Source organism: Lynx rufus, unplaced genomic scaffold (genome assembly GCF_022079265.1).
Source record: "Lynx rufus isolate CCGP_SWC_20201006 ecotype Redwood Valley unplaced genomic scaffold, mLynRuf1.p SCAF_8, whole genome shotgun sequence".
Taxonomy (NCBI): Eukaryota; Metazoa; Chordata; class Mammalia; order Carnivora; family Felidae; genus Lynx; species Lynx rufus.
In genome coordinates this window covers 61,969,192-61,986,482 of record NW_025814896.1, presented here as the reverse complement: position 1 = coordinate 61,986,482, position 17,291 = coordinate 61,969,192, and the positions used below count along the sequence as shown (strand labels likewise).

The window sequence follows — 17,291 nt, the reverse complement described above, 5'->3', positions numbered from 1 at the left end:
TCAGAGTTGGTTGACAGATATCAGGGAGCAGCTCTGTGACCATCTTGTGTTCATTTTGTGCACTGTGGGGCCCTTAGAACCAAAAGAAGGCCAGGTCTTTTTGTGATGGAAAAGCTGAAAGACATCAATTTTAACAAATTTTCTCTGAAGGAAACCCATAAAGTTCCCCTGAATTGACCATTTCACTAAAACACCTTTTGATTTGGTGCCTTTTAGAGGGTATTGCCTGTTCTAAAAAGAATAGATTTACTCAGCTAAACTTTATTTGTGGGCATTTTTTCTTTGGATATTGCTTATCTTTCCCTGTGCCCGTGTCTTCATCACCTGCTTGCTTGGTAGCACCCAGAGCCTGGGGTCATGCTTCTTGCTGAGTTTGGTGGAGCACTTGTTCTTTACCCTGGGGTGAATAGCGATGGCTTATATTCAGGTTTGCTATGTGAATATTGGACGATTAGACTGCAACACATTTGCATTTTGCGGTGTTCCACTTAGAAGAGAGAGGCCCCAGGAGATAGTATCACGCCCACTTATTAAAAGTTGCCCATACTTGGTATTTGAAATTACTTTTAAGACATCATGGCCCTTGTGAAGCATATACATTCATTGCTCCAGGGAAATGCTAGATGTTTATCCAGATGGTGAAATGCCTCTATTTTCTTTAAATTAATTAGTGGCTAATTTCCATAGGGCGACTGAGTACAGCTGTACACGCACCTCAGTGGTTGGGGGGATGGTGCCGGATCAAGCCACAAGGTGTTCAATGACTTCTCAACACCAAAACATCTTAATATATAATTTAACAGGAATAACTGGGGATTTTCCATTGCAACAGAAACTACCGATTTCACCACTTGCAATATCTTTATGGATGTAATTGCCCCCTTTCATCACACCTATATTATCCCATATTATAATTTTATTTTTCTGGACATTTTAGTCACCTCTTGGTTTATTATATTTAAAAAAACGTTGTATTGCCTTCTGTAAATAGAAGCATGTGCTTCTTTTTCCTGAAAATACTGCCTTTTGATAGTTCTGTTCAGCTCTTTCAGATCCTCACAGCTAAATAGAAGTTTAGGGCTCAGGCAGACAGCAATCTCCTTTCATCTGGGTCAGTTCTTCACCCAGGAGTCCTGGGCAGTGGAGAAAAGCCACAGACAGGTGAGCCTGCACTGGGACTAGGGGGTGGTCTGGGATTCAAGGTTGCTGAGGGTGGTTTTAGTTTCTGGATTGCCCTCTCCCTACATTAAATGTCCTGGGGCCAGTGCCATCCCTGGCTGCTTTTGGAATCACCTTTCCTCTCCTGCCCTTGGATTGCTAGTATTTCAGATAATGGGGGGAGCCTTGTGTAGCTGTGGCAGGAGCATCTGAAAGGAAGTGACTTACTGCTTGAGGGCAAGTCATTGCTAATGTCTAGAATACCTAGGGCATAGCTATATACTCTAAGGATATGAGTCTGTTACATACCACTCTCGAGAGTTTCTTGCAATATTGGGCCTCTCAGTCATGAGGCAGGGCAATTCCCCGAGGAAAGACCATATTAGGTGCTCAGTCATTGTTTCTTTTTAATAAGGAAAATAAAAACAAAGAAGGATAAGAATTCTTGCTGAAAACGCTAGCTTCTGTGCTAAGTGCTATGGAGGATACAACGAAAGAAAAGATATTGTCCCGATGCTCAAGATGTTTATAATTTAGTGAGCAAAGTCAGCCTGCACAAGCATAAACAGTAATCCAAGCCTGTGTGCTAACACCATAGGAGAGCTGTAGACCACACGTCTGGGTAGCAGGATGACAGGGGACATGCTGCTGGGTGGTGAGCTGTGTTATAAGCAGCTGCGTACCAAAAATAAGGCATCATGTTTGCGAAGGATTGACTTAAATTAGACTATTCAAGGCTATGCATATTCTAGTTCACCATCACTGGCTGATGCTTCTTTGTGCTCTTTGGAATTGGAGGTTGGGGGACAGGTGGCCAGGAATTGCATATACTGTCAGCCTATCTAATGGGGGTGGTAGTGGTGGTGGTGGTGGTGCTGAGAGTGTGCCCTGGCAGCAAAAGGACTGAGAACAGTGGTGTGGCTGATTCCTTCCACAGGGTTGAGAAGGAGCAGGAGGCAGATCACTATTTGCTGGGATGCATGGACCAAGCTTGATGGTGGAGGCTGAACAGTGCCTTGAATGAAGGGTGGGGTGGGTGGAGTGGAGGGCTGTGAGTTTCCTGGCGGTGAAGACAGCAGCGTCCGGGGGCCCAGGGGGGCTGGAGGACAGTGCCCTGACTAGGTGGCAGAGTGTTAGAGGGAGTGTTATGGGGGCCTGGACCTGATTGGACCTGATTGCAATGCAGGGAGCAGGGCCCTCAGCACTGGCAGTGCTCATCTGCCACATTAGGTAAGTGCTTGACAAATATTTGCCAAATGAATAATTAAGGAATTGGACTTCTGTAGGTGAGACATGGAAGATTTGACAGGGAGGTGGTGTTCCCCTGACATATCAAAACATATCTAATCTGGGTCTCATTTCATTTGTTAAACCAGCCAGTCTGAGAAATCAATACCAGGTCCTAATGAAAAACAGCAGCTTAATGTGACATCTCTCCCAGCTGGTGTCAGAATTTTGTGAGCCTTCAAATTGCTACCTCACGACACATGGGAGATATCAGGGGTTGGTGCACGAGAGGGGACACTTGGGTTGGAAGATTTTGTAGGTCGTCTGGATGTCTCTATGAGAAACCATATCCTGCTTCTGTGCACAGCAGACTGTGGCTAGCTTATACCTTGATGATCAAAATCCGTACAGCTTCATCGTGGTTTTGTCGCCTCTGTGGCATCTCAAATTCACAGAGCTCTCTGAATACTGGGATTTCCTGTGCCTTGTCTTCCACCCTCTTCTGTTTTAAGAAGAGGGCTGTCTCCCTTGGCTGCAGCTGTCTGATGTCCCAGCTACATCCCTTAGAAGTGACCCTCACAAAAATGGCAGCCCTTCCTCACTGCCTGTGGAATAATGATATAAAACCTCTACATTCTAAGGTCTACTTTGTATTGCCCTGCAGCTTTTCTTGTTTTGTTTTCAAAGCAAATCTGGTTAAATGGACAGTTTTATTTTGTTTTCTGATCACCAGTATAGGAATCTGTAACTGCCTAATTATAATGACTAAACCCGTGTAGTGATCATCTCGTTACTGCCTGCACTGGGAGCATGCTGTCAGTTGCTGCCCCTTAAACACATGTCCTGTTCCTGCATCATAAAGAGCCACCTCCGTTTCTTTGAATTTTTCCTTTGTTGCTGACCCGTGGTCCACTACCTCTTAAGACATTATTGGCAAATCTGGGGAAAATGGAAAGCCTTGACTCATTTGAACTTCTTGGAGGATTCTGCTGTTTAACCCCTCTGTGCTGCAGCAAGCAACCGGAAGCCAGTTTTGTTTTTACAACAGTCAGAAAGTGCTATGGGCTTAAGGTTTGCATTTGGCAGCAGTTTACGATATTTTTGGAGTTCTACCATGGAGCTGGGTGTACATCACGTGCCATTCCTTGGGCTGTTGATGGCTGCAGAGGCATGGTGGCTATCCATCTCTGTCAGGGCTTGTCACTTGCTTCTTTATGAATATAGCTTTTAATACTCTCTCACTTCGGGAGGGCCAGATCCCTGGTATCCCTTCACTTCTGCCCTGCCCTTCCTGACGACATTTTAAAAGTCAGAAACATTGACTCTGGTCTATCCTGGTAGCTTAAGGTCCATCCTTTTACCCTGGGTGGGGGCAGCCCCTAGACCTGATGGTGGTCTCTCATTTTCCGTGGTTATGGGATCTCAGGCGTCTGTGGACTATTAGGTAGACAGACTTGGAATCTTAATAGCAGCTCAGGGAGGGGGCTGCAGGGACCCTCTATAACCATCCAATCCTTTTCTAGGGCAACTATTCAGGGTGGCTGAATTGGTATAGTCACACCAACTTGGGTTTGACTCCTTCCCTGCTCTGCCGCTTGTTGACAGTGTGACCTTGGACAGTTCATTCTGTCTCAGTTTATATATACTGTAGAAGGAGGACAAGAATATAATTTGCCTGCAGAGTTGGGGTAAAAAGAGAAAGAGACAATGTTTAGAAAGGCCTGAGCACAATACTGAGCACAATGCAGGTACCCTCAGAGGTATTTATCATTAGAGAATTTGGATGTAGCTTACTTTAATGATAACAGAGTCATTGTTCTCTGAGCTGACTGTATACTGTCTGAAATTGAGTTGGTTGTTGTTGTTGTTGTTTTTAAGGTTTTTATTGGAGTGGAATTTTTAAAACTAGAAAATATAGCTATTAAATAGTTGTCTGTACAGCCGAATTAGGAACAACCCCAGAATGGCAACTCCCTGGTAATCCTGCAATGCCTTGGGTAGTACCAAGGCAGTGGCTGGGCCCGTGGATGCCATGGAAAATGGGTGGTTCTTTCATGGCCTCTTGGAGTCACTACTGGCCTTGTGTGCATAGCAGGCTCTAGTCAGGAGGTGTGTGGGGATAATCATAGCTTTATACACAGTTGTAAGAAATAATAGAGATAGCCAGGTCCTCTCTATCCAGTTTCCATTTATGGTAACATCTTGCAAAACTATAGGACATTACCACAACCATCACATTGATATTGATGTTGTCAAGATACCACCACAGATCTGATGATGTCAGATCCCTTATATTGCACTTCTGTGGTCATATCCATTTCCCTCCCACTCCTATACCCTACTTAATGTATGGAAATGACTAATCTGTGAGGGCCTAGATCTTGGTGAAGGCAGAGCCTCTATCCCAGCTTTGGACCTGTTACCTACGGGATAAACTTTTATTGATTAATTGATTGTGAGAATGATATTAGTATCTATATTTAGAAGCCAAATCATTTTGAAAAAATATGCCATATGGCCAAACCTAACCCTTAATTCAGACAGCAGAGATCCAGAAAAGGAGGTCAAAGAATCACTCTTACCTTAGGGGAAAATAAAGACTGTGAAGGTGGTTTTCAAAGAAGCAGGAAATCTCAGCTTAATCAAGAAAGGTTAGGAAGTATTACTTTCCTAAACCATTGAATTTCCCTTCCTCACCTTGGCCTTTATTAGGTGATTTTGAATATTTTTATTCTTTACCTTATTTGAGTATTATCAGTAATTCATCTTAAAATATTCTGGCTGGTACAGATATTTACAAAGATTTACTGCATCCCAAAGTCTGCATTTATGTTTCCTTAGCTGACAGCACTTCCTTAGGGATTTCAGTTCTGATTCTCACACTAGGGGAGACGGTGGAATTTGATGTTCAGAAATGTTCTAGATACTTGACTGGGGTATGCCAGGCCTCTAGGACTACTAGAGGGTTCTTGGGCCTGCCATAGCCACCCACTCACTCTGTGTTTCCCTTCCCAGGAGCTGGGGTCAGAGAGGACGTGTTTCTCATCTGGAAGGAGATGGAGGAAGCATGCAGCATTCTGACTCAGATCCAGAGGCTGGTTGCTGAGCCGCCCAAGTCTGACGTGGCCACACCAGACAGTGGTGGGTGCTGTTTATGTTTATAGTGTAAGAGTCATAACTGTTACTAGTTGGGGATGAAGGACTGTTTCCTGAGGATTGCTTCCAGAGTTGTGCTGTGGTTTGTGTGTATGTGTATGTGAGTGTATGTGAATGTGCGTGTGTTAGTGAGATTGTCAAAAAAAAACACCAGCTGGACAGGAAAGTGGTAACCTGCAGTTACCAGTATAGAGCTGGGCTTAGTGATGAATACAACATGGACAAGTGGGGATTTGTAGCCAAGGAACAGGGGTTGAGGGGGCAGTGGTGGTTAATGGATGGAAAATTACTAAGAGGAGACATCAGGGGTAAAGGGGAATTCTGGCCAAACCTACCTGACAGGATTCTTCTTGAAGGCAGGCCAGGGTGACCAGCTACCACCTGGGTGTGGTAGGCTATGAGGAATTTGATCATATGTGAAGGGTGGGGAATTCTGGCTGAACTGACTTAACAGGATTGTTGCTAAAATTGGGTGATGCAGAGACGAACACAAAAGTCCGAAGGTGGTGGCTTAGTTGAGAAGAGGATTCAGAGGACCCTGAGTTTGCAGTAAGAAAGTCCTGGTGGAAAATCCCAACTCCATCATTTGGAATTAACCCAAATTAATCTATTTAAGCTTTAGTTTATTCTTCTGTTAAATAATTATAATATTGGTCTTGAAGGATTATTGTAAAGATTAGGTAAAGTAATGGATGCTTTGCACCAAGCAGGTATTTGGTAAATGTTAGCTCACTCTTTTCCCTTTCACAGTTGGGGACTTTGTGTACTGATTCTCTTAAGTTAGTAAACGATTTTCCTCTGTAGGGAACTGGTTTCATTTAGACATTTCTGGTAACAATGGTCGTTAACACTTATAACACATACCTTACGTGGCAAGCACCGTTCTAGGGTCTTCACAGTATTAACTCATTTAACCCTACCTACAATCTTATAAGATAGGTGCTACTATTTTCTCCATTTAGCCCAAGGTTACACAGCTAGAAGCAGTAAAACTAGGATTCAAAACCCAGTTCCTCAGGAACGTACTGATGTCTGGCTTTCACCCTGTACATTCTGACTGAATCCATAAAGTATGTGATCTGGACATTGAGGGGGGGTTTTGAAAGCTTCCCAGGTGATCCTAATCACCACAGCAAAGTTTGGGAACCCTTGCCAGGCTGTATTGCCTCCTGGTACCCTGCCTATATTACAGAGGTGTCAATGTGGAAGAAGGGCAAGGAGGCCAGAGCAGCTGGGCAGGGATACAGTTGAAGAAAAGTGGGGAAGCGATACGTGTAGAGGGAGGAAGAGGTTAAAGGCATGGGAGAGCATACCCTGTGTAACCTGATAAATTCCAGGTGACAGTGACTTTTTACTGTGACTGGGTGTCCAGCTATGGGTCTGGGGCAGCACAGCTGCAATGTTTTGCCAGGGCCAGCTCTCCAGGTCCCCAAGCTTATCCAGAGGGGCTGCTCATTTGTAGTGACACCATACTCAGTATCAACCCAAAGAGTCCTCTGTCATCCCAAGAGAATGAAAATGAAGCAGGGGGACCTGAGCTAAAGTCAACATCCACGCCAGGCAAAGATTCTCTGCTCAGGGTTTGGGGGAGTACAGTGGACTGAATTGTTTCCCCCAAAGTTTGTGTGTTGAAACCCTAACCCCCAGTGTAGCTGTATGAGGAGATAGGGTCTTTAAGAGAGGTAATTAAGTTTAAATGAGATCATGAGGGTAGGACCCAAATCCAGTCTGACTGATGTCCTTCTAAGAAGAGGAGGAGATGCTAGAGACTTCTCTCTTTCCATGCATGCACAAAGGAAAAGCACAGTAGGAAGATGTCAATCTACAAGCCAGAAAGAGATGCTTCATCATAAACCAATCCTGAGGGCACCCTGATCTTTGACTTTCAGGCTCCAGAACTGTGAGAAAATGAATTTATGTTGTTTAAGCCACCCAGACTATGGTATTTTGTTGTGGTAGCACAAACTAATGTAGGGAGTATTTAAGCTTGGGGTAGTTAGTTTTGAGGATTAACAGAAGATTTTTAGGTATTATTCCTAAAGGAAACAAAAGAGATAGTGGCCTTAGTAATTGATAAAGGATAGATTTTCATCCCTTTATTTCAGTCAAATACACACACACACACACACACACACACACACACACACACACACATACACACACACACACCCAAAACTGAAAACTGAAATTACTCCAAGCATACATTTTCAAAGATGCTTCAGGTGTCCCATTTCTAGTTAAAAAGCAAAATTTGGCCACTGTTGGATACCCACTGAGGCTTTTATAACTTTGTTTTGGCCCCAGAGACTACATGTGGAGTGTCTGATCTGTTCCTGTTGCTACCCACAACACAGTGTTATTGAGGCAAAGGAGGGTGTGCTTCATGTGGAGGCACAGCCAATCCCTAAGTTTGGCTGCCCAGAGCCTGCAAGGCTGAAGGAGTTAGCATAGCCATCTGGAGGGGGAAACGTTAGGATGGAGGAGGCCAGATGGACTACCGTTGCATGTGAAACCTTCATGTGAATTAAACAAAATCTACCTTCCTGAGCTTAGCAGCCCCCACATGCCCCCTGGGCTGGATGTACTGGTTCAGGAACCAGCTGGAACCTACAACCATAGGGCAGGAGGGCAATATCTGGCAGGGATGGTTCATAAGCTTGAGGCTTTGGATAAGAAGATGGTGAGGTCAGACACTCTGGCCACTGGTAATTTTGACCTCTTTTACTTACCAAGAGTAGGACATGAGAAATCTCTGGTAGGGAAAACCTGACAAAAATATATGAAGTAATGGTTTTTAGAGATACTGGGCACCAAGCAATGAAGGCCAGTGACCCCTGAGATACAGGGAACATCCAAGGTGAACTCTGCTGTTATCCCAGCTTAATGCTTTGAGAAAGTTTCAGGGCCATGGTGTAGGGAGAAGGATCCTGGGTGGAGCACAGCAAACTTCTGAGTCTGGGAGACAGAGCTAAAAGTCCAGGAAGACCAAGAAATCTAGATTTCATAAGACAAATTACCAGAGAGGAGAGAGGTACAGACAGAGAACTCTGGAAATCTGCAGAGCCCCCCTTGAGAATTTGTGGATGAATTCTTTCATGTGGAGAAGTCACCTGAGGCTGGGAAAGATCCAATGGGAGGAATTCTAGAATAGTCTTGGAGCTCACACAGGAGACCAGTCTTTTCTTTCTAAGAGAGCTCACCTTGGATATTCCCTGTATCTCAGGGAACACGTAGATAGAATTTCCAAGGAGAGAAGAGAAAAGGGAACAGAAAAATATTGGAAAAAATAAAGATTAAAAATTTCCCAAGTTTGATGAAAACTATAACACCAAGATCCAAGGAGTTCAATGGATGTCAAGTACAGGAAAATGAGAGAAAGTATGCCAAAAGACATCATAATCAATTTGCTCAAAACCAGTAAGACAGAGGAAATCTTAAAAGCAACTAGAGGAAAAAGAAGAAACATTACATACAAAGGAACAAAGATAACCATGACAGCAGAATTCTTTTTGCAAGTGAAAAGAGTAGAGCAACGTCTTTTTTTCCTTTCAGTACTTTAAATTTTGAATCCAGAATTCTATATTTTGTGACAATAACTTTCAAAAAAACAAAAAGCAAAATACAGATGTTCTTAGACATATGAAAATGAAAGAAGTATTAGCAGTGATCTGCACTTCAGGAAATGTTAGAGGGAATCCTTCAAGCAGGAGGATTATGATACTTTAAAATGGAAAAATGAATGAAAATAATGGAGCTACACAAAGGAATAAAGAACACAGGAAATAACTGCATGGGTAAATATATGATATTTTTCTATTTAAATGTCCAAAAGACAATTCACTGTTTAAACAGAAATAATATCAGTGAGGCCTGTCACGTATGTATAAGTAAAATGTATGACAACAATGGCATAAAAGCCAGGAGGGGAATAGCAGCACTATTCATTAAGTTCTAAAGATGAAAAACCCACAGATGACTGGATAAATAAACAGTGCTATGTACATACAGTGGAATATTATTCAGCCTTTAAAAGAAAGGAAATTCTGATATAGGCTAAAGCAGAAACAAAATGACAAATATGATATGAGTCCACCTATATGATGTGCCTAGAATAGTCAGATTTATAGAGTGATTACCAAGGGTTGAGGGGAATGGGGAATGGAGAGTTATTATTTAATGGGTATAGAGTTTCTGTTTGGGTTATTGAAAAAGCTGTGGCTATGGATGGTGGCAGTAGTTGCACAACAGTGTGAATATTTAATGCCACTTAATTGCATTCCTGAAGATGGCTAAAATGATAAATTTTATGTATATTTTACTACAATTAAACAACAACAACAACAACAACAAACCAATGCATTGCAAAACAAACAAACAAAAATCCAGAAGGGGAGAAATGGAAGTATGCTATTGTAAGGTTCTTATACTGTGCATGAATACCAGCTGAAGTTAGGGCACAATACATTGAAGATGTTTGCTATATACCTAAAGTAACTACTATTTAAAAACAAGCCAACAAAGGAGATAAAATGGAATTAAAAAATAATCTAAATCTGTCAGGAGAAAAAGAAAGAGAGCAAAGGATAGATAGGGCCAATAGAAAACCAATGGCAAGATGATAGACATAAACTACCATACATATGTCAAAATGTACCCATTTGTACACTTTAAATCTGTATGGTTTATCTTATGTCAGTTATACCTTAACACAGCTGTTAATAAAGTAAAAGGATGATGTGGATCACTCATGAGGTGCTGAGCTGTTCAGAATGTTGGCGTTAATGCATCTGAGCATTGTGTGTGTGTGTGTGTGCGCGCGCGCGCGTGCCAGGTATGACTCTCAAACAAGAAGATGGCTTTTCTCACAAAACATTCAAGGATTTGTCCCAGTTAGGGAAACTTTACCCTTCTTTGGATGATGCTGCAGCTCAAAACATTTCAGGAACTCCTCATTTGTAATAACCTTCACAGCCATTTTATGACTCACCAGAGATAATAAGTCTAATTGTGTTGTATAATCATACCAAGGTTGGACTCCCAATATTTGGTTGGTTCAAAATATCAAACTTGATGTCAAAAGACATGGAAGAGGATAGAGGCTCATTGAATCCCTTGTAGGTAATTCCAATCCAACCGGGAGCTCTACAGGAGTTTTGAACACTTTTTTTTTTTTTTTAACACATGGTGGGTGGGGGGGGAGGGGTGATGCTTGTTTTTATTGACATTGTATTAAATCACCAGCCAGATGTCTTTCTTGTCATAAGTCATGGTGACATACACAGATTTTGAGTTAGAAAGATGAGTGGGGTAGAGATCAAGTTAGCAGTTGACCCTCAATGAGTCTGGAAAGATAGGCAAGGATCAGATCATGCTGGGTCTATAGGCCATTGTATGAGATGTCAGTCCTTAATTTAATACCAGGGGGAAGCCACTGGAAGATTTTAAGCAAAGGAATGATAAAATAAGATTTGCATTTAGAAAAAAAATTCACTTGGGCTACTGGGTGGGAAACAGATTAGAAGAGAGAGGGCAAGTGAGGATGAGGGAAAAGAGTTAAGATGTATAAGTGAGAGATAAGTTGGCAGATCTGAGGGAGAATTCATATATTGAACTTGGAAGAACTTGGGAGTGAGGAAATTATAGGTGTCAAAGCTAAGCTCCTAGATGGACACCATGCTGGAGGAGAACCAGATTTGGGGGTAAACATGGTGAGGCTTGTTTGGATTATTAAGACTGAAGCCCTCTGGAGAGACCAAACAGAGAAGGAGGAGAGGCAATTGACTCTATAAGTCTGGATTCATATAGCTGTGAGTGAAGTGATATATGATAATGGATGGATGAGCAAACATTCTTGGTATAAACACATGGACCCATCAAGTGAGAATGCCATGTTTCTGAATCTTTGATCCCAAGATCTTTGGATTCTGATATATACGGAGAAGAACAAATGTGAGTTCTCTGTTCTGTACCAGTGATATACAATCAATGTAATAGATGAAGACTGTTTTACCAACATGATGACTTGAGATCTGAAGCAAAACAGGCTAATTTACAGAGCCCTTGTACATATTTACTTTCTCAAGAATACATTTCCCTTTTGTTCAAATAGAACTGGCAGGATGAGATCTGGGGCAGAGCACAGCTGGTTTCTTATGTAACCAAAAGCAAATCTAACACTTGTCAAAGTGCTCACACTTCCAGCAAGGCAAAAGAGAAAATAATATTTCTTCCCAGAACTGAATTTTTTTCCAGTATGCTTTTATACCTTTAAAGCTCTTTATAGTCAAATCAATGTTAACAGAGCTGATTATAAGCAGTAAGTGATACTGCTAAAAGGGCCAGGATTTTGTTGATCTCAAACATGCATTTTTTTAATAGGTAGTAATCCCTGTCTTTTCCAGATTAAAAAAAGAAACAAAAGTTTCTGTGTAAGAGTATCATGTAATGCCTCCACAAGTTAGAGTTAAAGCTGTTACTGAAAAATTTCTCCCAAAATGTGGGAAAAGAATTAGTTCATTAGAATCCTGTAGATGTGATGCATTAAATTTAGGAAGGATATTGGAATGTAATACAAAGTATGATGAAATGTCAGAGCTAGAACCATGTTATTAAAAAGTGACTATGGTAAATGAAAATGAAAGTTCAACTTACCAATATTTGTAGGATGCAGTGAAAGCAGTGCTTGGAGGGAAATTTATAACATTGAATGCATAAATTGGAAAAGAAGATAGATCTAAAATCTATAAGCTTCCACCTTAGGAAACTAGAAAAAGAGGGACAAATTGAATCCAAAGTACCCAGAAGCAAATAATAATAAAAATTAGAGCAGAAATCAATGAAGTTGAAAATGAGAAATCAGTAGAGAAAATCAACAAAATCAAATACTGGTTCTTTGAGAAGACAATAAAATCAATAAGCCTCTAGCCAGGCTAACCAAGAAAAAAAGAAAATACAAATTACTAATATAAAAAATGAAATATGAGATCACTAGATATCCCATAGGTATTAAAAGGATAATAAAGGAATATTATGAAAATTCTGTGCCTACAAATTTGAATGTATCAATTGATAAAATGGGTCAATTTCATGAAAGACACGATCTGTCAGAACTTCCACAAAAAGAAACAGACCATCTGAGTAGGCCTATATCTATTAAAGAAATTAAATAAATAGTTAATAACCTTCCACAACAGAAAGTGCCAGTCTCAGAAAAGGAATCTTGAAAGCAGCTAGACAGAAATGACTCCCTGTATGCAAGCAACCCTCAATAAAATGAACAGCTGATTTCTCATCAGACACCATGAAGGTCAGAGGTAATGAGATGAAATATTTAAAGTGGTGAAGAGGGGCGCCTGGGTGACTCAGTCAGTTGGGCATCCGACTTCGGCTCAGATCATGATCTCACGGTCTGTGAGTTCAAGCCCCACGTCAGGCTCTGTGCTGACAGCTCAGAGCCTGAAGCCTGCTTCGGATTCTGTGTCTCCCTCTCTTTCTTCCCCTCCCCTGCTCATGCTCTGTCTCTCTCTGTCTCAAAAATAAATAAAAACATTAAAAAAATTTTTTTAAATAAATAAAGTGGTGAAAGAAAAAAGACTGTCAACCAAGAATAGTATACCTGGCAAAACTACCCATCAAAAAAGGAGGAGAAAGTAAGACATTCAAGATTAACAAAAATAGGTGTCATTGTTAGCAAATTTGCCCTATGAGAAAAATATTAAAGGAAGTCCTTCAGGATGAAATTAAAGGATATTAGAGAATAACTTGAATCCACATGAAGAAATAAAGAGCACAAATAAAACTAACTATATGGGTTAATATACAAGTATAAATGTAGTTTTTATTATAACTCTTTTTTTCCTTCCTATCTGATTTAAAAGACAACTGCATATATCAATACAGGAATGCCTTGGAGACCTTGTCACTTTGGTTCCTGACCACTGTAATAAAGTGAATATCACAACAAATTGAGTTAAACACATCATTTGGTTTCCCAGGGCATAAAAAAATGATGTTTATACTGTAGTCTGTTAGGTGTGCAATAACATTATGTCTTAAAAAACAGTGTACATACCTTATTTAAAAATTACTTTATTGCTAAAAAATGCTAATCATCATCTGAGCTTTCAGTAAGTCATACTCACTGATCACAGATCACCATACCAACTGTAGTGATAATGAAAAAGTTTAAAATACTACAAGAATTACCAAAATGTGACACAGAGACATGAAATGAGCAAATGCTGTTGGAAGAATGATACTGATAGATTTTCTTGATGCAAGATAGCCACATACCTTCAAGTTATAAAAAACACAGTATTTGCAAAGTGTGATAAAATGAGGTATTCCTGTAGCAGGGATGTAGTGTACATGATGACTACAGCTAATGCTGCTGTATGCTGTATAGAAAAGTTGTTAAGGGGCACCTGGGTGGCTCAGTCAGTTAAACGTCTGACTTTGACTCAGGTCGTGATCTCACAGTTTGTGAGTTTGAGCCCCCCACGTTGAACTCTATGCTGTCAGCACAGAGCCTGCTTTAGATCCTCTGCTTCCTTCTCACTCTGCCCCTTCCCCCTCTCAAAAATAAATAAACAAGAAAAGAAAAGTTGTTAAGACAGTAAATCATGAGAGTTCTGATCACAAGAAGAAAGATTTTTCCTTTTTTTCCTTTTTTATCTTTCTTTTTATTGTATTTATATGAGAAGCTATTAGTTGTATTAATTGAAGCTATTATGGTAATCATTCCACAATATATGTAAATCAAACCATTATGCTGTATTCCTTAAACTTACACAGTGATGTATGTTAATTATTTCTCAATAAGACTGGAAAAATATGAAAAGACAACCCACAGAATGGAAGAAAATATTTGCAAATCATTTATCTGATAAGGACCTAGTATTCAGGAGACATAAAGAACTCTTCCAATTCAACAAGAAAAAAGACCAATAACCCAGATGAAAGATAGACAAAGGATTTGAATAGACATATCCCCAGAGAAGATATACAAATGACCAGGAAGCACATGAAAATATGTTATGAGAGAAATGTAAACAAAAACCGCAGTAAGATAACACTTCACACCCACAAGGATAGCCATAATAAAAGAGAAAGATAATAGCAAGTTGGCAAGATATGGAGAAAATGGAACCCTTATACATTGCTGGTGGGAATGTAAAATGTTACACCCACTTTGAAAAGTCTGGCATTTCTTCAAATGTTAAACATAGAGTTAGCATACACCCCAGCAATTCCAGTCCTAGGTATATGCTCAAGGGAACTGAGAACATATGTTCACAACATTCTCCAGATTAGATTACATGTTAGGCCACAAAACGATTATTAAATTCAAAAATGTTGAAATCATATCATGTATCTTTTCCAACCACAATGGTATGAAACTAGAAATCAATCTCAAGAGATAAATCTGCAAAAAACACAAATACATGGAGGCTAAACAACATGCTTCTAAACAATGAATGGGTCAACCAAGAAATCAAAGGTGAAATAAAAAAATAAACGGAGACAAATGGAAATGAAAATACAGTGATCCAAAGTCTTTGGTATACAATGAAAGAGGGAAGATTGTAGGAATACATGCATACCTCAAGAAGCAAGAAAAAAATCTCAAATAAACAAGCTAACCATACACTTAAAGAAGCTAGAAAAAGAAGAACAAAGCCCAAGGCCAAGAGAAGGACATAATAGAGATTAGAGCAGAAATAATTGAAATAAAGACTTAATAGAATAGACCAAAGAAACCCAAAGTTGGCTTTTTGAAAAAATCAAGGGGTCCCTGGGTGGCTCAGTTCGTTAAGCATCCAACTCTTAATTTCAGCTCAGGTCATGATCTCATGATTGTGAGATGGAGCCCCACGTTGGCCCCATGTTCTACTCACATGCATGTACATTCTCTCTCTCTCAAAAAAAAAAAAATCAATAAAATTGATAAGCCTTTATCCAAACTCATCAAAAAACGAAGAGGATTCAAATAAATAAAATCAGGAATGAAAGAGAGGAGAAATTATAACCAACACCACAGAAATGTAAATGATTATAAGAGAATATTATGAAAAATTATATGCCAACAAATTGGGCAACCTAGAAGAAATGGATAAATTCCTAGAAACATATAATCTCCCCAAAACTGAAGCAGGAAAAATAGAAAATTTGAACCGTCCAATTGCCAACAATGAAATTGAACCAGTAATCAAAAAACTCCTACCAGGGATGCCTGGGTGGCTCAGGTGGTTGAACAGCTGACTGTTGATTTCGGCTCAGGTCATGATCTCAACCATTCATGAGTTCAGGCTCTGTATCCAGCTCTGTGCTCACAGTGCAGAACCTGCTTCAGATCCTCTGTCTCCCTCTTTCTGCTCCTCCTTCCCCCCCTCCCTCAGCTCAAAGGTAAATAAATATTAAAATTTTTTTTGAAAAATCCAAAACTCTGAACAAACATAAGTCCAGAACCAGATGGTTTCACAGGTGAATTATACCAAACATTTAAATAAAAGTTAGTATCTTTTCTTCTCAAACTCTTCCAAAAAATAGAAGGGGAAGGCAAGTTTCCAAATTCAAGGCCAGCATTACCCTGATACCAAAACCAGATAAAGACATCACAAAAAAAGGAAACTATAGGCCAATAACTCTGATCAACATAGATGCAAAAATCCTCAATCAAATATTAGCAAACTAAATCCAACAACATATGAAAAAAATCATTCACCATGTTCAAGTGGGATTCATTCCAGACAGTGGTTCAATATTCACACATTGATCAATGTAATATATTAACAAAAGAAAGGATAAAAACCATATGATCATCTCAAAAGGTGAGGGAAAAGCATTTGACACAATATAACATCCATTTATAATAAAAAACTTTCAACAAAATAGGTATAGAGGGAATATACCTGAACATAACATAGGGCCATATATGAAAAATAGCTAATATACTCAATGGTGAAAAATTGTGAGCTGGAACAAGACAAAGATGTCCACTCTCACCACTTATTCAACATTTAACATAATACTGGAAGTCCTAGTGACAGCAATCAGACAAGAAAAAGAAAAAAAAAGGCATTCAAATTGGTGAGGAAGAAGTAAAACTTTTACTATTTGCAGATGACATGATACTATATGGAGAAAATCCTAAAGATCCCACCAAAAAACTGCTAGAACTGGTAAATGATTTCAGTAAAGTCACAGGATGCAAAATTAACATACAGAAATCTGTTACATTTCTATACACTAGTAATGAAGTAGTAGAAGAGAACTTAAGAAAGCAATGACATTTACAGTTGCAACAAAAAGAATGAAATACTTTGGAATAAACTTAACTAAGGAGGTGAAAGATCTATACTCTGAAAACTATAAAACATTGATAAAAGAAATTGAAGGCAACACAAACCAAAAGGTAGTCCATGCTCATGGATTGGAAGAACAAATATTGTTAAAATGTCCCTATTACCGCAAGAGTATACAGATTCAATGCAATCCCTATCAAAATACCAACATTTTTCACAACACAAATAATCCTGAAATTAGTATGGGACCACAAAAGATCCCAAATAGTGAAAGCAATCTTAAAAAAGAAGAACAAATCTGGTGGTATCACAATCCCAGATTTCAAGACATACTGAAAAACTATACTAATCATACCAGTGTGATAATGGCACAAAAACAGACACAATGATCAATGGAACAGAAAGTTCAGAAATAAAACCATGCTTTTATGGCCAGTTAATTTACAG

At 39.7% G+C, this 17,291-nt stretch overlaps 1 protein-coding gene across 1 annotated transcript in view; it reads left to right on the top strand.

The window, feature by feature from the left end:
* VWA3B (von Willebrand factor A domain containing 3B) overlaps nt 1–17,291 on the top strand; it is a 200,546-nt gene that overhangs the window by 61,129 nt on the left and 122,126 nt on the right. The window contains 1 exon segment of the mRNA XM_047069178.1: nt 5,401–5,526. Coding sequence (XP_046925134.1) covers nt 5,401–5,526 — 126 coding nt within the window.